Genomic DNA, 24,473 nt, shown 5'->3' on the forward strand with positions numbered 1-24,473 from the left:
ACTGAAAGCGGGATGAGTATAACCACCCCATGTCACTAGCCGAAATCATCCTGAACGCACCATACAAACGAGGATTGCTGGAGGGGGTCCTCTGCAAAGTTACTTTTCCTATAAAAGGTGTAACGGGTTAAAGGCACAAAGCTCCCGCGCCTAGAGAAGGCCCAGAGATGCAGAGAGGTTATTTTTTTTTAAAAAAAAGTTGTAGCGAATTCCTTTTCCTGTCCCTCCCCCTTAACGGAGAGTCCTTTCGGGTTGTTCCAAAGTTTAGAGTGTTGGATGATTTTGCAGTGGCTGCAAAGGAGTCGGTGCTTTTGGAGAGGTAAGTGAAGGAGGGGATTTGGTAAAAGGCAGAGATCGGAAGGAAAGAAGCGGATGGTTGGTTAGTTAGGTAGAGAAAGAATCAGAAGAAAGGATAAACTCATGGCCGGCTGGAATGAGGAGGCTTTGCTGTAAACACACTCCCTTCCCTGTCTTCCTTTCCCACGCCCTCCAGATCAGAGAGACCGTTTGTTAGCTGATCCTAGTTGGGGACCCATTGTACCCTTATGGAAAATGGAACCGCCACCTTGAGATGCCGTGTACCTCTACATACCAGAAGCTGGGAGTGAGGATAAACTACTGTTGCGTCCATCTATTCCTTGTAAGCTGAAGAACAGGAGAAAAGACCTTTTTTTAACTCTGTGGAAAGCTTTTCGTTTGGGGGGGCAAATAGCAAGGGACAAGATAAAGGTGTATAAAATCGTGCATAAAGTGGAGGAAGTGTAGAGAGAGAGAAGTTTTCTCCTCTCATAATATTAGAACTTAGGGACATCTAATGAAGCTGGATGTTGGAAGATTCAGGATAGACAAAAGGGGCTGTGGAATTCACTCCCACAAGAGGCAGTGATGGCCACCAACTTGGATGGCTTCAAAAGAGGTTAGACAATTTCAAGGTGGATAAGGCTATCGATTAGCTACTAGGCACAAGTGCTATGTTTTACCGCCGCACTCTGAGGCAATATGAATACCGGTTACTGGAAATTTATTAATTAATTAATTAAATGTATATCCACTCTCATAAGTGGGGAGAGTTCTTCTGTGCCCAGGTCCTGCTTTCAGGCTTCTCGTGGGCACCTGGTTGGCCACTGTGAGAACAAGATGCTGGATTAGATGGTCCATTGGCCTCATCCAGCAGGGCTCTTTGAATGTTCTTGGTTGGACTAAGGCTCCACCCCAGAACTGGAAATATATTGTCTCTGGATGTGGAGGTCCCATTTTTTGGCAGGGGGATAAACTTATATTAAGTTCTTTGTTATGAAATATAAAATGTAAAACACTGTAAAATCAATTTGAACATTCATATATGATTTGCCATTCTCAAAAACCCACTCATTAAAGATATTCCTCTCCCACCTTAATAGTCACTTAAAGCATGATAAACCCACTTCCAGTAATTTCCAATAATTTCTAATTCCAGCTTCTCAGCCTCCTGTGGGTTTCTCATTAAAGCAGTTGATTTCACTAGTGCCAGCTATTACCCAGTTTTCTTTAACAATTCATGCTTATTTGGCTTTGGGTTGCTTTTCCAAATATAGGCCTCACTGTTGGAAACATATCCAGAAATAGGTGTTTTTAGCTGTTGTGGGTAGATCTATTATCTGTGAATTTATCAAATCCAGGGATGGGGAATCTTGTGGCCCTCAATTTGCTGTGGGACTCCAACTCCCACCATTCCTGTTCATTGACTATGATGGCTAGGGCTGATGGGAGTTGGAGTCCAGGAACTTCTGGAGGACCACAGGTTCCCCAGCCCTGTCCTAAATCTTTTTGAAAAAGCCATATAAGCTAGTAGCTATCACCACATCTTGTGGCAGACAGTTCCACCCATTTCAGCGTGTCATTTTTTCCTCCACACAGTGCACGGTTAAACTATGGAATTCGCAACCACAAGAGGTAGTGATTGCCACCAGCTTGGATGGACTCAAAAGAGCATTAGAAAAATTTCTGGAGCATGGCTATCAATGGCTTCTAGCCACAATGGCTAAGCTCTACTTCTGGTGCTGGAGGCAGTATGCCATTGAATGCCAGTTGGTAGGAATCACAAGTGAGGAGAGTAGTGCTGTTGCACTCTGATCCTGCTTGGAGGCTTCACAGATGTATCTGGTTGGCCACGGTGAGAACAGGATGCTGGTCTAGATGGGCCTTTAAAGGGGGGTGGGCTTCTCTGTAGTATCTTGGATGACATGGATTTGAGGTGGATAGAGAAAAGTTCTTCTCTCTCTCTCATAATACTAGAACTCGTGGACATTCAAAGAAGCTGAATGTTGGAAGATTCAGGACTGACAAAAGGAAGTACTTCTTTACTCAGCGCATAATTAAACTATGGAATTTGCTCTCACAAGACGCAGTAATGGCCACCAGCTTGGATGGCTTTAAAAGAAGATTAGACAAATTCATGGAGGACAGGGCTATCAATGGCTACTAGCCGTGATTGTTGTGCTCTGCCACCCTAGTCAGAGGCAGCATGCTTCTGAAAACCAGTTGCCGGAAGCCTCAGGAGGGGAGAGTGTTCTTGCACTCGGGTCCTGCTTGTGGGCTTCCCCCAGGCACCTGGTTGGCCACTGTGAGAAGAGGATGCTGGACTAGATGGGCCACTGGCCTGATCAGCAGGCTCTTCTTATGTTCTTATGTTCTTATGAGGTCTGATCCAGCAGGCCTTTTATAACATGTGGTTACAGATTTCTAGTTTTACTGTATATTGTTGTGTGTAACTACACATTAGGAAATAGAAAATCCAGATCATAGGAACATAGGAGGCTGCTTTATACTGAGTCAGACCATTGGTCCATCTAGCTCAGTACTGTCTACACTGACTGGCAGTAGCCCTCCAGAGCTTCACATAGGGATCTTGCTCAGACCTCCCTGGAGATGCTAGGACTGAATGCGACCTTTGGTGTACCACGCATATGCTTTTCCACAGACACGGACCTTTCCTATCTATTCTAAGGGGATCTGCAACATAATGTTGCAGCAGGGAGTGCTCATGTTTAGAGTTTCAGTCAGCCAGCAATATCCTTTTCCAGATATCTATATATGTACACACACATATATATATAATTATACATACATTTTTGGTACCTTTGAAAACCTTGGGGTTCCCTCCCCTAAGCCTGCTGATAGCCTCCTCTCATGCTTGGATGTTTTGGCGACATAAGGACCAGTCCTTGGAGAATACTTTTGCCATGTGAATGTGTGTGTGTGTGTGTGTGTGTGTGTATATATATATATATATATTTGCAATGACTAACACAACCAGAGATAATGAAGTCTTTAAAAGTTTTGGCTTCCGCAGCCATCTTCAACTGATCTTGTTATGTTAGTCACTATGGTCTACTCTTAGTAAGCACATCATTTCAGGATCCAGTGCAGACTTGTCTGAAGTGCTGTTTGATGCTTAAAAAATCATTTGTCTTGTGCGTGTGAGATCTATGTGTATATATGCCTAATAATATGTACATATTTCTGTACTTTGAAAAACGTGAGTTTCCCCAAAGCCTGAGGATACCTCCCTCTTGTGTTCGGGTGAGGCTGTTTTGGCAACATAAGGACCGCTATTTGGTGTATACATGTATTTGGTGCACACATGTAGACAAATCCTCCTTTGGGCTCTGGGGCTCCAGGAAAAGGTATGGACATCCTTGGAGAAGAGAGAACAGGAACTGATTAGGAATGTGAGATTAGAACACAATCAGGGGGATGCCGCGCCCTTTCTGAAAGCATAGGTGGGGAACCAGTTTTTGGTCCAGGGGCCACATTCCCTTCTGTGCAACCTTCTGGGGGCCGCATGGCAGCAGTGGACAAGGCCAGAGGAAAAGCATACAGAGTAACAAATGCAAATGTTACCTCTTGTGTAGGAGGCTAGCTTCCACACATGCACTCATCCACTGCTCTCTAGCCTCCATCCAGGAAAGCAAGAGGCGTAATCAAGAGTTCATGTTCCAGCCAGGAAGAAACATTCAAGGAAGGCCAGAGAGTGGTGTGCCCTGGGAAGAGGTTGTGTGTCTGGGAAGGCAGTGGGGGCTGGGGGCTCCATGCAAATGTGACAGTGGCTTCAGCACCTTGGGCAACTCTTTGAAAGTTCGGACTAAAACCTGAAGCGGATTCCACAGCCCCACTGGCATGGAGCCTCCAGCTGCCAGTGTGGGAAGGGGGATCTGGTGTGGGGAGAGTCCTGAGATCCAGGCAAAGAGGCCTGGAGGGCTGCATTTGGCTCCTGGGTCTGAGGTCCCCCCACCCTGTCCTGCCTAAAGGAATAGGTGAAAAGCATTTTGGGCTTTTTTGTTAAGGGAGAAACCTCTTGTTCAGGGATAAATGGTTGAGGGTGAGGGGAGAAAGATGGCTAAGAGTTTTATGAAAGTTAGTGAAGTGGATTGAGGGACACTTATTTATTTATTTATTTATTAAATTTATATACCGCCCGACTAGCAATAGCTCCCGACTTTTCTCACTTGTATTACTGGAACGTGGAGCTCACCCTGGGGAACAGAGGCAGTACGTTCAGGACAAGCAAAAAGGAGATAGGACTTCACCCAATATGCAAGTTGATGGAATTCACTGCTGCAAGACACGTTGGGGGCTGCTGGTGGCTTCAACGGCTTTAAAAATGGCTTATTGAGCGAATGTTTTGGAGGATAGGTCTACCTCCTGCTACCAGCAGTGGCTGTTTAATGTTTTATCAATTAATTTTTCCCAATTTATACCCCACCCTTCTGCATAGGCACACGGCCCCAGTGGAGCCTCCATGATCTGTGGTAATCTACCTCAAAATACCAGTTGCGGGGCAAACAGGGAGGGTGGTCGCCTTCATGCCCTGCTCATGGGCTTCCTGGAGGCATCTGGCAGGCTGGCCTTGTTGGGAAGCTGGACACTGGATTAGACGGACCCTGTTTTCACCCAGAAATGCTGTACTTATTTTCATGCTGGGCTCTTCTCAGTGAAGGGGCCAGTCTCCAGTGCAGGGGTGGAGAACTCTAGGTGAGGTTCACTGATATGTTTGCCACCCTGGACTTCTTTGGGAGGAAGGGTGGAATATAAATGTGATTAATAATAACAACGATAATAATGTCCCTGTTGAAGATGCTCATAAGTCATCATCCACATTCCCAGGCCAGAGGCACTCCTCCCTGGCTCTTTAACGGTTAAGTCAACAAAGCTTCAGTTGCTAGAGAGAAAGGAGGCTTGGGGGAGAGGGAGGGAGGAGAGAATGGGATCACATTAATGAATGCCACTTCCTGTCTGCCTCCTTTGCCAACTGGGATTTTGAATTATCTTTGCAAGCGGCTGGAGGCTGATGTCTCAGACCAGTGAAGTAAAGGTACACAGGAAGGGTGGAGGAGAGGAGAAAGCAATGGGGGGGGAGGCGAGTTGGGGGTGGGTGGGACAGGAAAGACGGCTTTGGGCACGCCAGTTGGAAAGCAGTGTAGACAATCCCATAAATAACTAAAGAGGGCAGGAGGCAGGAAATCGCTGTCTGGTAACGAGAGAGAAATCAGCCCAACCGTCCTCTATATATGTTTGCGCATATATCCATCCACGGCATTTCAGGAGAGACCCTTCCACTCTGGCAACAGAGACCAGGCAGGGCACTTCGTCCGCCGAATCAATCTGTGGCATTGACGGGGCTGCCCTTGCCTCCGGAGGGTGGTGGTGTTTGCGACCCTTTCCGTTTTGCTCTTTAATCTTTTATTACTTCTGTGCTAGGAGAGGGAGAAGCAAGAGTCATGCGTAGCATTGTGGCAAGAGGAGCCTACAAAGCTGCCTTAATACCAGGTCAGGCAAATTATCCATCTGGGGCAGCATGGTCTGTGTTGGCAGTGGCTCTTCTCAGGTCTCTAGGAAGGGTCTTTCCCCGGGACATTTTTGGGTACTTAAAAGACTTGGGGCACAATGATACAAATGTGCCACTGAACATGTGTAGATGGTGGGCAGCTGAGGTTTTGCAGCATGCCCAGCAGGGATGTGGGAGAAACTCGATTCAGTTCGCATCTAAAAGCGAACTTACTTAATTTGCACTTTCCAAAACGATACATGAACCAAAACATAGCCATCCTTCGAAATCTGCACTTCTCTGAATTTTGCAATGTACTTTTCTGGCCAAGCAGTGTGTAGAAAAACACATGCACTGGGGGCAAGTGTGCCTGAAAATGCATATTTTAGTGGAAATAACAACAAAAATGCAGTATATTGGGGGAAATTGCTTTGCAAAACACAGAGTTGCATGGAAACGTGTTTATCTTAGGTGAAATGCACACTAAAATGAATTTCTTTTTGAAAAATCTCAAACTGACGTGGAAATGTGGAGAACTGAGTTTAAGGATGGAAAATGGGAAATTGAAAGAAACCAGAAATGATGGATTTGTCCATTTCTAGCATGCAGCCATCCTGTAAGCATACAGGAGGACCCACCACCAACATGAAGGTTAACTAAATCTGACAAGGGCCAGGAAATTCAGGACCCAGCGCAAAATATGTGGGGCTTGCCCCCTCCCCCCCGGATTCCCCATAATAACACCCCTGGTCATTTGCAGCACCTGCTACCTGTATTCCTTTTAGACTGTTGCAGCAAAACAACTCAGAGAACAGCCATGGCTTCTCCCAAAGAATCCTGGGAACTGTAGTTTCCTAATAATAATAATAATAAATTTAATTTCTTCGTCGCCTATCTGGCCAATGGCCACTCTAGGCGACTTACAAAATTGTTAAAATACAATTGATAAAATACAGTAATACAATATAGAAACAATACATCTGCAGCAACAATATTAAAATTGGGCAGGAGGCATTACAGTTATAACAATTAACCCTCCCCGGGAACTGTAACTGTAGTTAGGAGACCCCTCTTCCCCTCACAGAACTACAGTTCCCCACGTGGTTTAATAGTCAATCCCTCTTCCCAGGGAACTCTAGGAATTGTAGTCCTGTGAGGGGAATACGGAGTCTCCTAACAATGCTCAGCACCCTTAAACTACAGTTCCCGGGATTCTTTGGGGGAAGCCATGACTTTCAAAGTAGTATCATAATGAAATATTTATCCTGAGTTGCAGGGATGTGTATGTGTCACATACTCACATGCACACGGTTTTGGCGGGGGTGTGTGTGTAAACAGTGAGGTCAGAAGTTATGGAAACAATGTAGAACACTATAAATGGTTTTAATTGTGTTATTAACAGTGGCCATTCACACACACACACACACACATGCATGCATGCACTGTTGTTGATAACACTGATATCCTGGCATTGGGAAGCCAATTAACACCCACTACATTTGTTCAGATCTAGAAGCTAAAATGATGAAACTGAGGTTATCATACTTTGGACACGTAATGAGAAGACAGGATTTACTAGAAAAGACAATAATGCTGGGAAAAACAGAAGGGAGCAGAAAAAGAGGAAGGCCAAACAAGAGATGGATTGATTCCCTAAAGGAAGCCACAGACCTGAACTTACAAGATCTGAACAGGGTAGTTCATGACAGATGCTCTTGGAGGTCACTGATTCATAGGGTTTCCGGTCACAATTCAAAGTGCTGGTTTTGACCTTCAAAGCCCTATACGGCCCAGGTCCAGGCTATTTGTCAGACTGTATCTCCCTATACGAGCCTGCCTGGGTCCTGAGATCTTCAGGAGAGGCCCTTCTCTCAGTCCCAACACCCTCGCAAGTGCGATTGGTGGGGAGACGAGATAGGGCCTTCTCGGTGGCTGCTCCTAGGTTCTGGAACTCCCTTCCTAGGGAGGCTCGAATGGCCACTTCCTTGCCATCCTTCCGTCGGCAAGTAAAGACTTTTTTATTCCAAAAGGCTTTTGGGATAGAAGGTGTTTAGGATTGGGCTTTACAAGGCTTGTTTTATTGTTTTATATTATTATTTGTATTATTTTAAATTGTTTTTAGATTTTTAAGTGCCTTTTACGGTTTTAAGGTTGTGCATAGTTTAATTGTATTTTAATTGTGTGTTTTTCTATGTTTTTAACTACATGTAGTTCTATTTGTAAGCTGCCCTGAGTTCCAGTTTGGAAAAAGGGCGGGGTAAAAATAAAGTTTCAATTCAATTCAATAGTCCCAAGGAGCCCAATTGCCCCCCAGCTGGCAGTTGCGGACAAGGAAGGGGCTGACTTGTGCAGCTGTGGCAAGCTGAGCAGGCCCTACCAGCTGCGGAGGACTAGCCTCAGAGAGAGGCAATGGTAAACCCCCTCTGAACACCGCTTACCATGAAAACCCTGTTCATAGGGTAGCCATAAGTCGGGATCGACTTGAAGGCACGTAACAACAACAAAAGTGTGTATTGGGTTGCAGCCTCAATTGTTTAAAAACTGTTTTTAATTACTTGTTTTAAACTGTCTTTATTGATACTTTTACTATTTTTGAAAATCGTTTAGAGGTTTACTACAGTCAAGCAGTACATAATATATGTAAATGTACTGCCTTCAAGTCGATTCTGACTTATGGCTACCCTATGAATAGGGTTTTCATGAGGCTGAGAGGCAGTGAGTGGCCCAAGGTCACCCAGTGAGCTTCATGGCTATGTGGAGATTTGAACCCTGGTCTCCCAGGTCGTAGTCCAACAACTTACTGGCTCTCACATAATATATATAAGTTTTGTTAAATAAATAAAATAAACATAAGAAAGGCCCACCATCCAACTTGTGGAATGTCACAGTGATATAACTGACTAGAACAGGTGTGGGGAAGCTGGAGGGCCTCCAGATGTTGCTGAACTTCGACTCCCATCATCCTTGGCCGTTGGACATACTTGCTGGGGCTGATGGGAGTTGCAGTTCAGCAACATCTGGAGGGCCCCCAGCTTCCCCACACCTGAGCTAGAGGCTAGGGAAGAAGCACGTTTGGTTCACATTTTTATGCATAACAAGCTGATTCACACTTCTCAACTCAATATGCCACGGTGACACATGCCTTAGTTACATCCCTTTTAGATTACTGTAATGCGCTCTACATGGGGCTGCCTCTGAAGACTGTTCGGAAACTTCAGTTGGTACAACGTGCTGCAGTCAGACTGTTAACTGGGGCTGGTTACAGGGACCATACTGCCCCCCTGTTAAAAAAGCTCCACTGGTTGCCAGTCTGTTTCCGGACACAATTCAAAGTGCTGGTGATGACCTATAAAGCCCTATACGGCTTAGGTCCAGGCTATTTATCAGACCGTATCTCCCTGTATGAGCCTGCCTGGGCCCTGAGCTCTTCAGGAGAGGCCCTTCTCTCAATACTCACATCTTCTCAATTACGACTAGCGGGGATGCGTGAGAGGGCCTTCTTGGTGGCTGCCCCTAGACTTTGGAATGCCCTTCCTAGGGAGGTAAGAATGACCCCCTCCTTGCAGTCCTTCCGCTGACAAGCAAAGACCTTCTTATTCTAACAAGCCTTTGGAATTGAAGGCTGTTAAGGATAGGGTGTGAAGGGTGCTGCATTGCTAATGTCTATTATATTATTTTTAAACTAGTTTTGAACACTTTTAGCTATATGTGTGTATGGTTTTAATATCGGAAATAGTTTATTTTAATGTAGACTTTGTATGTTTTTAATTATATGTATTTTTATCTGGAAGCCGCCGTGAGTTCCAGTTTTGGAAAAATGGCGGGGTATAAATAATAATAATAATAATAATAAATGGGAAGTCTGTGGCCCTCCGGATGGCATTGGACTACAGCTTCCATCATCCCTGCTCATTGGCTATGCTGGCTGGGACTGATGGGAGTTGGTGTCTGACAACATCTGGAGGGCCTCAATTCCCACCCCTGCCGTACGCGAACCACATCACAAATGTCCTTCAAAAATACGGACATCTCCAAATTTTGCGATGCAGTGCTCCAACCCCAAAATACACATGACGAAGCATATATGAAGGGCTCACATGGACAACAATGCATGTGTCAGTAAAAATAACATCTAAAACTGCATTTTATTAAGAACATTTTCTTGCAAAAACGTGTACAATTGCATCTGGAAATCCATATGAGTTCTTGTATGGACTTCGCAAACAGGTGTGGAACACTGAGAGAACGGGATTTAAGACTGAAAAGAGAACTTGAGAAGAAACAAAATTGACACTTTTGTCCACGTAGAGGCCAACATCCAAAAAGGCAGAACATTTGTAGAAATTGCCCCTTTGCAAGAGGAATTGACTGCAGGCCAGAAGAGAGAGATCTTGGCTAAATTCAGTAAGTTTAGCCAAGATGAAGTTCACAGAAGGTGAGGGGATACATCTGCTCCTGGACTGGACTGCTTCAGAATGTTTATTGGGATGGTGGAGATTCAGTTTTTGAATGCTTCCCCATCTGGCCCCGGAGGAGTGGGGGTTCCTGCATATAGAAAATGAGCATATATGAGTGAAGGCTAGTTTAGAACTTGACACCTACATTTCTTTGTGCAGCTGTATAAACATTCAGTCATTCTATCACTCCAGCTGTAAAGTGGTACAGCCCAGTAAGGGTTTTAAAACACCTGGTTCACATTTAGGTGTGATTTGTTCCGCTGAAATCAACTTGTCCCATTGGACAGTCAGTTGGGCCTGGACCTGGCAGATAGGAACATAGCCTTATACTGAGTCAGCCCATTGGTCCACCTAGCTCAGTATTGTCTATACTGACTGGCAGTGGCTCTCTAGGGTTTCAGGCAAGGGGGTCTCTCCCAGTCCTACCTGAGATGTCGAGGATTGAACCTGGGACCTCTACATGCAAAGCAGAGGCTCTGCCTTCTGAACTATGGCTCTTACTGAAAATCAAGGGACCTAGGAAGTTACAGATGATGGATTCTGTTTCCACGGGTACTGTGAGCGTGGGAGCCCCGCCAGGGCAAACCAAAGAGGCCTGTCTAGTCCAGCATCCTGTCCTTCCTCAGTGGCTTATAGGATTGAACAGATCTGTCAGTTTCACTTCTTTCTGTTTCTCACTCCAGTCTTAAATTCAGTTCTGCAGTTTCTGCAGCAACTAAAAAAAATCCTCATGAAAATTCATCAGCATTTTAGTGCCAATTTCCCCTGATAAACACATTTTTAATATGGAGCTTTGACTAATTTACCCATGTTTGCAAGCAATTCCTCTTAACATAATGCATTTTTATGTTACGTTCAGTAATATATGCATTCTCATGCCCACTTTCCCCTAAGCTATGCATATTTGTAAACACTGTTTGGTTGGGGAACTGCATTGCAAAATTCTGAGAAGTCGGGATTCCAAAAGATGGCTGTGTCTTTGGTTCTTGTGTTGTATCAGAAAGTACCAATTTGATAGAAAAAATGGAAATGGACTGCCTTCAAGTCGATCCCGACTTATGGCTACCCTATGAATAGGGATTTCATGGTAAGCGGTATTCAGAGGGGGTTTCCCATTGCCTCCCTCTGAGGCTAGTCCTCCCCAGCTGGCTAGGGCCTGCTCAGCTTGCCACAGCTGCACAAGCCAGCCCCTTCCTTGTCCGCAACTGCCAGCTGGGGGGCAACTGGGCTCCTTGGGACTATGCAGCTTGCCCACAGCTGCACAGGTGGCAGGGCACGTAACCCCTGAGCCACTCACTATGGGGGTGATCTTTAGCTGGCCCTTGACACCCAGGAGACACGAGTGGGGATTTGAACTCACAGACTCTGAACTCCCAGCCAGGCTCTCCTCCCCACTGTGCTATAGATTTGCCTTTAAATACAAACTGAATTGAACGTCTGCCCCATTCTTGCCCCATAAGGCTATGCTTTTGGGAAGCCCCCAGGCTGGATATGAAGAGAACAGGGAATAGATGAGCTGGAACTTGATGGTCATATTATCTGCTTTGCATGCCGAAGGTTCTAGGTCCAATCCCTGGGCCCCTCCAGGTGGGGCTGGGAAGGTCCCCTTTCTGAAACCTTGGAGAGTTGCTTCCAGTCCTAATACTAGACCTCAGGGCCATCCAATGAAGCTGAAGGTTGGAAGATTCAGGACAGACCAAAGGAAGGACTTCTTCACACAGTGCGTAGTTGAACTGTGGAATTTGCTTCAACAGGAGGCAGTGATGGCCACCAACTTGGATGGCTGTAAAAGAGGATTAGGAAAATGTGTAGAGCGTAAGGCTATCCATGGCGACGTTCTACCTCAGCTGTGGGAGGCCGCGTGCCTCTGAATGCCCATTGTTGGGGAAGCACAAGTGGGGAGAGTGCTCTTGCGCTCAGGCCCTGCTTGGGGGCTTCCCAGAGGCACTGTGGGAACAGGATGCTGGACTAGATTGGCCTGAGCCAGCAGAGCCCTTCTTACACTCTCGTGAACTACATCAAGCGTGGGGAGCCTTTGGCCCTCCAGACGTTGCTGAACTACGACTCCCGTCATCCCTGGCTGTTGGCCACGCTTGCTGGGACTGATGGGAGCTGTAGCTCAGCAGCACCCAGAGGGCGAAAGGTTCCCCACATCTGAATTACACGGAGGAATGTTCCAGCTCCGTAGAACACCGTTGCCTGTTTTCCTAGCCTTCCTCTGTTGTTTGTCCCACAGAACCCTGGTATTCAAAAGTATACTGCCTCCAACTCTGCAGGCTTCACACAGCCGCTGGGGTTAATGGCCGTCGATGGTAGATTCCTCCTGGGGGTTTGGTGGGGGCGGGGTTGGGGGAAGAGCCAGCATTTTTCATCTTTGACCCATAAAGCTGCTGTTTGTTGGGATGCCGAGCAGTGTAAAAAAGAGAGAGAGAGCACTCTGCGTACTAAAAGCGCTCTGTCAAATCCTTTTATTAGATTAATAAAAAGCAAGGCAGTCTCCAGCTCCAGGCTCAGCGCAGACCAATAAAGAACAAGCAGGCACCAAACGCAGCAAAGCACATGGCTTTCTCTCCCCCCACCGCCCCCCAAATAAGCACAGAGCGATACCACATTCCCCCTCTAATCTGGATGGGGAAGGGTTCCTCCTTGGACCAGCTGTGCAGACTCCCCACCCCATCCTGCTCCAGAGGGCATGTGCAGCCGTAAACAGAATCTGTGCCTCTCTTTTGTTTTTAAATCCCAGCCCGCATTTAAGGCCCCGGATTGCAGTGCAGGAATTATAATAGCAGTAAAGGTTTATAAGTACCAGTGGAGGGAAGCTGGATTTACCACTGCAGCAGCCGATGTGGCAAGCCAGAGCTCTGGAAATAATTGCACAGCCTTGAAGGTCCAAGCCTGGAGCGACGCAAAGGGAGGGGTTGTAGCTCAGAGGCAGAGCGCCAGGTGTGTGTGTGCAGGAGGCCCCAGGCTCAATCCCTGGCATCTCCGGGTAGGGCTGGGAAAAACTCCCTACCTGAAACCCCAGAGAGCCACTGCCAGATTAGACAAGATAGTACTAGGCCATCCTTCCTCAATCTACTGTCCTCCCAATGCTCTTGGACTGCAGCTCCCATCAGTCCTGATCCTGACCATTGGCGATGCTGGATGGGGCTGATGGGAGCTGGAGTCCCAACAACATCTGGAGGGCCGCAGGTTCCCCACCCCTGCCTTAACTGGTACAGGTGGTTAAGAGAGCCAGCATGGGGTAGAGAGGTGGCCAAGGACTGGGGAATCTTGGGTTCAAGTCCCTGCTTGGCCACCAAGCATTCTGGGTGACCTTGGGTCAGTCACTATCTGTCAGCCAGGACTGGAGGAAGTGAAAGTGAGGGGGCAAAGATCCCTGAGCTCCTAGGAGAAAAAAGCAGGATACAAATAAAGAGAAAAGTGGTATAAAAATAAAATGTATCCGATCTAATCTTGAGCTGCTTTCTCCACTCTAGATTTGAATGCACATTTTATAGGGTTTTTGACTGTAGAGATGAAAAGAGACAGGCCACATCAACCCCATACATTTAAAGCACATTCAGCGCTCATTTAAAGCGCACAGCTTTCCCCAAGTAATCTCTGCAACTGTACTTTGTTAAGGGTGCTGGTTGGTTGGCGATCAGTCGTGACCGAGTAAGATTGTCTTCCAAGATAATTTGGTTGGAAGACGCCTGTGCGTGAATTTGTTTTATGTGGGGAGATTGGCGCACGACGATCAACACACAATCTTGACAGAAAAAGGCTTTGATCCAATAGCATGGATAAAATGACGATTGGAAGTCTTTTATCTGCTGCAGCCTTCACCCACCTTCACAGCCGTTGTAACGTACACATTGTTATCCTCCGCCTGTTCTGCCGTTGAGGACTTTCTTGGATCGTTCTTTGTCTGGTTCCTCTCCCTCAACATTACCGCCATGGGTGACCCTGCTGGGAGTACATGACTCCCGACGGCATCGCTCACAGGGTTTGTTGGAACACGCACGTCCGCTCACCACTACAAGGTGATGATCCAGCAATCATGTGGGGCAAACAACACTCCCAGGATTCTTTGGGTGGAAGCCATGTGCTTTAAATGTATGGTATGGATGTGACCATAGAGCGATGCCATTCTGCATCCACAGAGAATCTGGGCCAATGGTGGCTTTTGATTTTAACTTGATGTTCAGGCTGTGTGTCATCACACTGTTCTTCCGCCACCCACCAATTTCTACAGGTTCAGATTCAAGGCAGTAAGGAATCGATTACACTGTGGCCATTTCACAGGGCCAATTAACAAGTTATCGAGAAAACTCTCTCTGCCTGAAGCCGAGAGAGACAGTGCCAGTCAGTGACAGCACTAGGCTGGACAGGGAAAGAGTAGTCTGATGTGGTATCAGGCAGCTTCCTGTCTCTCTGTGAAAATGACTTGTGAGTAGATTATAATGGCAAACATGGATTTCAGGTAGGAAAGGACGGTGTTTGTTTTGGGAGAGGTAGGAAGGCAATGACAGCAAGCTTTGTGCTTACACAGAGCTCTATTTTGGCCACATCTGCCTCCATTTGCTAAAGTTTGTGTTTAAGGGAAGAAGGTTTTGGAATAGATTCCGATCGCTATCACCACTTTGGTCCCATCTGCACCAGACATTTAAAGCAGCATTGTACGACTTTAAACAGTCATGGCGTCTCCCAAAGAATCCTGAGAACTGTAGTTTGTTAAGGGTGCTGGAAGCTGTTAGGAGACCCCTGTTCTCACACACCGATAATTCCCAGAATTCCCTGAGAACAGGGATTGATTGTTAAACTACTCTGAGGATTGTAGCTCTACTTTACAGGGTTGTTTGGAAGGATTGCTGAGAAAAATGTACGTGAAGTGCTTTGGACACACTCAAGCACTATTTAGAGGCAAAAAAATATTTTGAAAATAACCATAAAACCATTGTATTAAGTTTCCTTCTTTTGTTCTTGGCAGAGGTTCTGTGACTAAATTTTTAAGAGATTGCATGCAACTGGCAGGAACTCTTAAGATTTTTATTTATTTATCTCATTTAATCGTTTGGTGGCTTGCTTTTCTTGTAAAATAAAGCAAAGCAGCCCACCCCAGGGAATCCACAGATTAAAACCATCAATCATTGAAAACAATAAAAGCAGCAGAAATGAAACAAATCGCAGAAATAACAAAGAGGCGGGTAAATGAAACTGGTCAGTAAAAAGGCTACTAAAGAAAAAAACAGGAGCATCACAAAGCAAAGCACCTCTGAGTTGCTGCCTAAAGCTTTTGAAATGGATATGGACTGCCTTCAAGTCCATCCCCGACTAAGCGGTATTCAGAGGTGGTTTTACTGGGTGATAAAAAATAAATCACGATGGGCCAGGGCAGCTTTCCTTGGTAGAACATGTCAGAAACTTGGTGAACACAGAGCGGGCAGAGAGTATGTTAAGAGGACAGGGCCAGCCAGGGTCGCCAACCTTTAGTGTGCACATTTAGAATGTTGAGATTCTCACCAATCGCAAAATGGCTGGTGTGGGGTGTGTCATAACACAAAATGTCTGCCATGGAAACATGGCAAAATGCAAAATTATTGTCAAACCTAAAAGAGTTGAAAAAGACAGGAACACGAAATGATGCCGGCATGCCATCCCCAGCAGCTGCCCCAATTGTGGGGAGGAAAGTCACCTACATCATCCACTACTACGCTCGCTCCCAGAGAGAAGTTCTTTGCACTTCTGCTCTGTTCAGAATGGGGGCAGGATGGGTGTCCAGACTTGACATCCAATGAAATGTGGGGATTTGGGGGAGCCATTCAATGTAGAAGAGGCTGTCTCAGTGCAAACAGGAACTGAGCAGCAAGAGCAGTCTCTCCTGAATGGTGGGCTTTTGAGTGGGATATTCTTCAGCACCATAGGAGGTACTAGTAGGCACACCGGCGCCCATAGGTGCCACATTGGCAACTCCTGTCTTAGGTGATGTGAGGCAGCAGCTGAGGCAAGCAGATGCTAATGGGTGGGAAGAAGGAAGGCAGTGGAAGGACAGAGCTGTGTGTGTCGTGTCGTCTGCCGTAAGGTGCAGTGGAGGTTGCTGCTCCATTTACAGTGTTGAAGTGAGCTTCAGCTGCCAGTTCACATCTATACATTTAAAGCATTCTTATACCAATTTATACCACGCTAAAGAAGAACAAAGCAAAGAAGGAAAGCAAAAGCAAAAGGAGAAAGAAACAGGGTTAGAACCCTAAACGCAACAATACAGTGACTAGTATGTAGGGACAAAGAGAACTATTACAATAGTTACTGTAAAGAAATAGAAGAGGACAACAAAAAGGGAAGAACAAGAGCCCTATTCCAAAAGATAAGAGAAATGAAAGGGAAATTTCAACCAAGAATAGGGATGTTGACTAATCAACAGGGGAACACGCTGACTGACCGAGATGAAATAAAAGGAAGATGGAAGCAATACACTGAAGAACTCTATAAAAGAGATGCAAGGATGACAGATTCATTCATGGAGGAATAGTACGATGAAGAACCAGAAATTTTTAGAATGTGAGGTGAAAGCTGCTCTTAAAATACTTGGAAGAAACAAATCACCAGGAACAGATGGCATACCAATGGAGTTACTACAAGTTACTGAGACTGAATCTGTCCAACTTTTGACAAAAATTTGACAACAAATATAGAAAATAAAACAATGGTCCACAGACTGGAAGCGTTCAATATACATCCGAATTCTAAAGAAAGGGGATCCCAGGGAATGCAGTAATTATTGAACTATTGCCTTAATATCCCATGCAAGTAAAGTAATGCTCAAGATTCTACAAAGGCTCTTACCATATATGGAGCGAGAAATGCCAGACGTCCAAGCTGGATTTAGAAAGGGAAGAGGCACCAGAGATCATATTGCAAATATACGTTGGATAATGGAACGGACCAAGGAATTTCAGAAGGAAATCACCCTGTGCTTTGTAGATTACAGCTAAGCCTTTGACTGTGTAGAATGTAGATCATGAAAAACTATGGAATGCTTTAAAAGAAATGATGATGCCACAGCATCTGATTGTCCTGATGCGCAAACTATACTCTGGACAAGAGGCTACTGTAAAGACAAAATATGGAGAAACTGATTCGTTTCCCATTGGAAAGGGTGTGAGACAGGGGTTAATTTTATCACCCTACTTGTTTAATCTATACCCAGAACATATCATACGAAAAGCGGGATTGGACTAAGATTTATTTATTTATTTATTTATTACATTTCTACCCCACCTTTCTTTTCATGATAGAAACCCAAGGCGGCTTACATGTGGTTCCCAGGCAGTCTCCCATCCAGGCATTGACCAGACTTGACCCTGCTTAGCTTCAGCAGGGTGCTGGCCTCATGTGCCTTCAGACCAGGAGGTGTGAAAATTGGAGGGAGAAATATCAGTAATTTAAGATATGCAGACGATACTACTAACAGAAACCAGTAATGATTTGAAACGAATGCTGATGAAAGTTAAAGAGGAAAGCACAAGAACAGGACTACAGCTGAACGTCAAGAAGACTAAAGTAATGACAACAGAAGATTTATGTAATTTTAAAGTTGACAACGAGGACATTGAACTTGTCATCAATACCTTGGCATAGTCATTAACCAAAATGGAGACAATAGTCAAGAAATCAGAAGAAGGCTAGGACTGGGGAGGGCAGCTATGAGAGAACTAGAAAAGGTCCTCAAATGCAAAGATGTATCACTGAACACTAAAGTCAGGATCATTCAGACCATGGTATTCCCAATCTCTATGTATGGATGTGAAAGTTGGATAGTGAAAAAAGTGGGTAAGAGAAAAATCAACTCATTTGAAATGTCGTGTTGGAGGAGAGCTTTGTGCATACCATGGACCGCCAAAAGACAAATAATTGGTTGTTAGAACAAATTAAACCAGAACTATCACTAGAAGCGAGAGCCAGTGTGGTATAGTGGAAAAGGTGTTGGACTACGACCTGGGAGACCAGGGTTTGAATCCCCACATAGCCATGAAGCTCACTGGGTGACCTTGGGCCAGTCACTGTCTCTCAGCTTCATGAAAACCCTATTCATAGAGTCGCCATAAATCAGAAATCGACTTGAAGGCAGTACATTTACATTTACATCACTAGAAGCTAAAATGATGAAACTGAGGTTATCATACTTTGGACACATAACGAGAAGACATGATTCATTAGAAAAGACAATAATGCTGGGAAAAACATATGGGAGTAGAAAAAGAGGACGGCTAAACAGGAGATGGATTGATTCCATAAAGCAAGCCACAGACCTGAACTTACAAGATCTAAACAGGGTGGTTCATGACAGATGCTATTGGAGGTCACTGATTCATAGGGTCGCCATAAGTCATAATCAACTTGAAGGCACATAACAACAATACTACTTTAAACAGTCATGGCTTTCCGCAAAGCATCCTGGGAACTTTTGTTTGTTAAGGGTGCTAAGAATTGTTAGGAGATCCCCTAGACCCCTCACAGTGCTATCATTCTGAGTGGTCTAGGAAGAAGGAGGGATTGTTAAACCACTCTTGAGTATCGTAGCTTAGTGGGAGGAATAGGGATCTCCTAACACCCCTAAGCCCTCTTGACAAACTACACTTCCCAGGATTATTTGGGGGAAGCTATGACTGTTAAAGTGGTATAACAGTGCTTCAGATGCATGGTGTGGATATGATCCCAGCTTGGTCCAATTTTGTTACATGGTGTGAGGAAAGGTGCCATCTTGTCCTTTTTCCTCAGGCAGCAAAAGATCTTAGGCTGGCCCCTTGAGTGGAATACATGAAGGGTGCGATTCAGCTATACCTCACTATGTTCGTGAATGTCAGCTTTCTGCTGATATTGTGAGAGAAATAATCTATTATTATTATTATTATTTTAATGTCATTTAATAACTGCTTCCCAGAAAATGTCTGGAAGCATTTTGCAATAAAATTGTCAGCAGTAAAAACAATAACACAATAAGATGTACCAAAGCAATTAGAACAATTTAGAAAGCAATTAAAACCACTCTCATATGTAAAACAATTTAAAAAACCAATTTCATATTAAAAACAATTAAAAACACTTTTATGTGTAAAACCATCTCAGATCCAATCCAAAAGTGACTGGGATAAAGATCTCCACTTAAAAGGCTGGTTGGAAAAGGGAGGTCTTCAGTAGGCCCCGAAAAGACAATGGAGATGGAGCTTGTTTGATATGTACCGGGAGGAAGTTCCAAGGGGTAGGAGCTGCCATGTTAAAGGCCAATTCGGACATCTTATAGAATGGACCCCCTGATGAGACGGTATCTGCAGGAGGCCCTCTCCTGCAGACCATAGCGATTGGTGATCTAAAGCCCTTACTAAAAGAACATGAAGGATTGAAAAATGAAAAGGGGGGGAATTAAACTCTCTATTACAAGGAAGTAATTGGTATGTGACTTGGAAGACAGCAGCTTTTGTAGTAAAGGCCTCCAGCCTCAGGAAAAGATATTCTGGAATCCATTTCAGAACAACTGTGGTGGAGATTCTGGCTTGCATTCAGCTAAGTTTTACTCATGCATTAGGCCCATTGAAACTAATGGACCTGAGTTGTGACTATTCATTTTCCCACACAGCCATGAAGCGCACTGGGTGACCTTGGGCCAGTCACTGCCTCTCAGCCTCAGAGGAAGGCAATGGTAAACCCCCTCTGAATACTGCTTACTATGAAAACCCTATTCGTAGGGTCACCAGAAGTCGGGATTGACTTTAAGGCAGTCCATAGTACTACTCTGAGTATGACTAAGGCTGGATACATCCCTCTGAGTTTTGAGGGTATAAATTCCATTTTGACATTATCACCTTCTATTTTGATCTGGAAATGTTTTTATTGTTTTAGAAAAGTTATGATAAAACTAGGGGCTTCTGCCCCTACTCACTTTGCATGCCAACCCCAGCACCAAACTCCAGGAATGCCAGTCCCACCCCATCTCACCAACCCCCCCCCCCAGACTTTGCCAAATTTTCCCTCCACTTAGACCTGGCCAAACCTTCCCCCCCCTCAACAGGTCACCAAGCCTCCTACTGTCCTCCCCTCATAGGTGGCCAAGCCTCCTGCCCCCTTTACACTTTCTCCCATGAGGAGGAGGGAGGCGGCCAGATGAGGCGAGCCACACAGGGACAGCTGCCTGTCCTGTCTTGATGGCAGCCTAAGAAACATATAGATATAGGCACAAATGTTGTTTTATGTGTACTTTTTATATATAAAAAGTATACTTGTCCTCCTTAAATGCTTTTGCTTGGCTGGAATGTATCCGTGAACTGTGATAATGCCTCTTGTTCGTCCAAATGGAGAGGTGCATGTATTGAAACATCTGACTTTTTGTATGGCTGGAATGTGTACAAAGCTAGAGTCACATCTGTTGCTCCTCCCACTTTTGCCTCTGGCCACGCCCACCACTGGTATGCAGCCCTTTAAGATTGCCCACAAGGCAATGTAGCTCTCAATCTGTAAAACGGTATCCTTTCCCTGATGTAATTTTACTTTTATTTGGAACTTTTAAGTATATTCACTAATAGGCAAAAAAACCTTGCGGTTTAAGGACGTGCCTATAGCCAACAGATATTTCTATCAAACTTCAACAAGCAGGGAAATTGGACAACTACAGCGAATGCACCAGGGGAGCAGGAGACCTGACCTCCTCTCTGAGATATTGTATTACCCTATAAATTTGTAAAAATGCAAACACAATTTGGGTTGGTCTTTCACAGTCCAATCCACTTCCTGTGTAGCTTGGAAAAATTTGGTAACGTACCTCTGAGCATATGGTGAGTGGTGGCAACACCTGCAGTCAGGACTGCATCTCCAAAGATGGAGTATTAAATTATTTGTATGTTTGTTGGTGTTCTTCGTACTTTGCTTCTTTCCTGTGTGACTACTGTTTCTACAGAGATCTAACCTAGAAAATTATATTTCTTTCATTATTTGTCCTAGAAATCTGTGTCAAATCTATTTTTATTAATTTCAAAGCCTTTTAATTGGTCAGTGTCATATGATGGTGAAGCCAGCCTTTTGTGAGCAAACTGGAGGTTATGTTCTCTTTCTCGTTTGGATGCATTAACAGTTGAATCTGAAACTGCAGTTTGATGTAAAATTAGACTGATTACAGTATGCTGCTACTTAAGCAATGAATGTAGCTGTTGGAAAAAACAAACTTGGCTTGCCTAAGATGCATGTGTTCAGCCTGCTATGCTTAAACCACCCCACTTAAGGAAGGCTGGGCATGGTCAATTGAAAACATAGAGTACACGTAGAAATTTGTTGAAATATATTTCACCTCACCTCAGTTTTATTTTGTGCAAATTGAGACACTCTTCATGTCCAGTTTGTTTAGTGTAAATTATGCAAAGTGTTGCTGTACTTCACATATTCACAGAAACAGAAGCAAAAGAAAATGATTTACTGTAGGAAACGTAACTAAAATTGCAAAGTACATCAAACATATATAAAGTTATTATCTGAACTATATCAACTGCCTTAATATTGTTGCTTCCTCCTTGCTAAAACAAGATTAACACAGCACATGTCTTGTTTCTGTTATTTAGGCTGATTGCATGTGCTGCCACCACTCACCATATGCTCAGAGGCACGTTACCAAATTCTTCCAAGCTACACAGGATGTGGATTGGATTGTGAAAGACCAACCCAAATTGTGTTTGCATTTTTACAAATTTGTTGGGAATTTCTCTGCTCTTTAATCTAGGAGGTAAGAAATGGGATCCTGTGCAAGTTTGCTGAGAATGGATTATTTGCATGCTTATTGAGTTCAGTGGGATTTACTCCCTTGCAATCATGTTTAGGTGAAACTGACCACGAGGAAGGGAGGGAGAGAGGGAGGGCTGGAGTGGGCAGGGGAGGAGGAAGGAAGGGGGGAGGAGAGGGGAGAAGATGGGAAGGAGAGGAGAGAGGGGGAGGATAAAGGCTTATGAGTTTAATGGGATTTACTGCCGGTGCAATCATGCTTATTCAAAACTGACCATGAGGAAGGAGGAGAAGGGTGGAGGGGAGAGGAGAGGAATGGGAAAGAGGAAGGGAGGGGAAAGGGGGGATGGGGTTGTAAGAGGAGGGGGAGGGGATAGGAGGGAGCAGCAGGGGAGGACAGGTTTGATCTTTTGCATACTTACTGAGTTCAGTGGGATTTACTCCTGTACAATCATGCTTAGGATACATGAAACTGACCAGGCGGAGGAGTGAGGAGGAGGAAGGGGGAGAGAAGGGGAGAAAGGGTAGAGGTAGGGAGGAAGGGGGAGGGGAGGAGATTGTGTGGGTGGGCACTGGGCAGAGGGGAAGCCCCTTTCCAAAAGGAAAACATTGTGAACAGTATCATTCTTTTTCAGGGTTTCCCCCACCTTTTTCTTCTACAGCAGGCACATGAGCCTCCCACCCAAATTTAAACCAAAGCTGTCCCTGGCCACATCCACACCAGACCTTTATGTCACTTTAGACAGTCATGGCTTCCCCCAAAGAATCCTGGGAAGTATAGTTTGTGAAGGGTGCTGAGAGTTGCTAGAAGATGCCCTGTTCCCCTCACAAAGCTATAATCCCCAGAAGAGGGGCTGACGGTTAAACCACTCTGGCCATTGGAGCTCTGTCAGGGGAATAGATTATATAATGCCAATTCTGTTCCAATTTCACTGGTTGCCTGTAGGCTTCTGAGCCCAATTCAAAGTGCTGGTTTTGACCTATGCAGCTCTTTATGGCTCAGGACCTCAACAGTTCTCTGGACATGAACCTACCTGGACTTTCACATCTTCTTCTGATGTTACCAAATTCTTCCATCTTCTTCTGAGGCCATTTTCCAGGTCCCCCCTCTAAGAGAGGCTCACAGAGTGATGATAAGGGAAAGGGCCTTTTTAGTTTTGGCTCCCCATCTGTAGAATGTGCTTCTCATTGAGGTCCGCTGGGCACCTTTGGGCATCTTATCAGTACCAGGTAAAGACTTCTCTTTCCCCCCAGGCTTTTGATAGACTAAGCTGATATTGTTTGTTATTAGCATGCTGTCCAAGCTTCCTGTGGCTATCATGGGGGTTGTTTGCTTTGTTTTTGTGATATATTTCTTGGTGTTTTTAGCCGTGTTGTAAGTTGCTTGGGAGACCTTCGGATAACAAGAGACTAACAAATCTAATAATAATAATCTCATTCTGCCTTGTTCTCAGAGAGAGGGGGAGGGCTCAGGGGCACTTTGCCTTGGGTGCACCGGATTGGCGGTAAGATATGCCGCAGAGTCTCCAGCCTGTATTTGCACATGGCGGCCTTGTATTTAACAACTTGCCTGGTCGCCATGGATGATCATGAATTCTATGCAGGTGAGCAGACTGGTAGAGGAGGGATAGATCCTCCGCCAGCCCCCACAGTTTCCTTGCTTGCTGCAGAACTACAAAAACCCCTTTCTCCATGACCGGCAGAGAAATGCAGAGGGCTGGTTTGCAGAGGGTGGAATGCTCCATCTCTCTTCTGAAACTCTCCTTCGTTAAAGGCAGTTTTTAACACCAGCATGATCACTAGCCTCTTATCAGGCTGTTTTGTTTTTAATGGCAGCGTTTCCATGCTGGCTGTGGAGGAGGTGGGCTTCTTTGAACCTGGTAAGATCTGGTTGGTTTTGGTTCCTCTTCTCATATTCTAAACCAGAATATCCATGCAAACTGTATGCATTCGGCAGGCATATGTGAATGACCACTGCTTCCCCAGAACATCTCCCCTCCGCACTCCACTCATACTCTTTTTTTTAAAAAAAAATCTGCACCAACTAGGCAGAGAAGGGGAAGGCCCATAGCTCAATTGTACAGCACGTGCTTTACACGCAGAAGCTATAAGGAAAAAGGATTAGGTAACAGATGATGATGATGATGAATTAAATTTTTAATCCATCCTTCCTCCCAAAGGAGCCCAGGGCAGCAAACTCCCAAATGATAAAATAATTAAAACGTCTAAAAACAATTCCAATGCAGATGCAGACTGAGATGAGAAAGATCTTCGTCTGAGTTTCGAGAGCTGCAGCCAGTACACAACTGGTGAGGCACCTTTGGCCCTTCAGATGTTGCTGGACTCCCGACACCCATCATCTTTGGCCATTGCCCCTAAGATCTTTTCCTCTGCTTGATGCAACAGACTAATAAAGCTACTGCTCCCTCCGTGGATTTGCTGCTAAAACCAAGGGGTGAAAATTGGAA

At 45.0% G+C, this 24,473-nt stretch overlaps 1 protein-coding gene across 6 annotated transcripts in view; it reads left to right on the forward strand.

The window, feature by feature from the left end:
- Window positions 1–232: 232 nt before the first annotated feature.
- LOC133381088 (zinc finger protein 436-like) overlaps window positions 233–24,473 on the forward strand; it is a 37,501-nt gene continuing 13,260 nt past the window's right edge. The window contains exons 1-2 of one of the 6 annotated variants that reach the window (XM_061619613.1): window positions 233–319; window positions 494–640. In XM_061619613.1, the coding sequence (XP_061475597.1) occupies window positions 572–640 (69 nt within the window). In that variant the 5' untranslated portion in view covers window positions 233–319; window positions 494–571. Of the gene's footprint in view, window positions 320–493; window positions 641–5,266; window positions 5,354–21,848; window positions 22,010–24,473 lie in introns of those variants that run through there. The other 5 variants (XM_061619615.1, XM_061619619.1, XM_061619618.1 and 2 more) reach the window with 5 other exon arrangements.

The sequence above is a fragment of the Rhineura floridana genome, chromosome 3 (assembly GCF_030035675.1).
Source record: "Rhineura floridana isolate rRhiFlo1 chromosome 3, rRhiFlo1.hap2, whole genome shotgun sequence".
NCBI classification, from domain to species: Eukaryota; Metazoa; Chordata; class Lepidosauria; order Squamata; family Rhineuridae; genus Rhineura; species Rhineura floridana.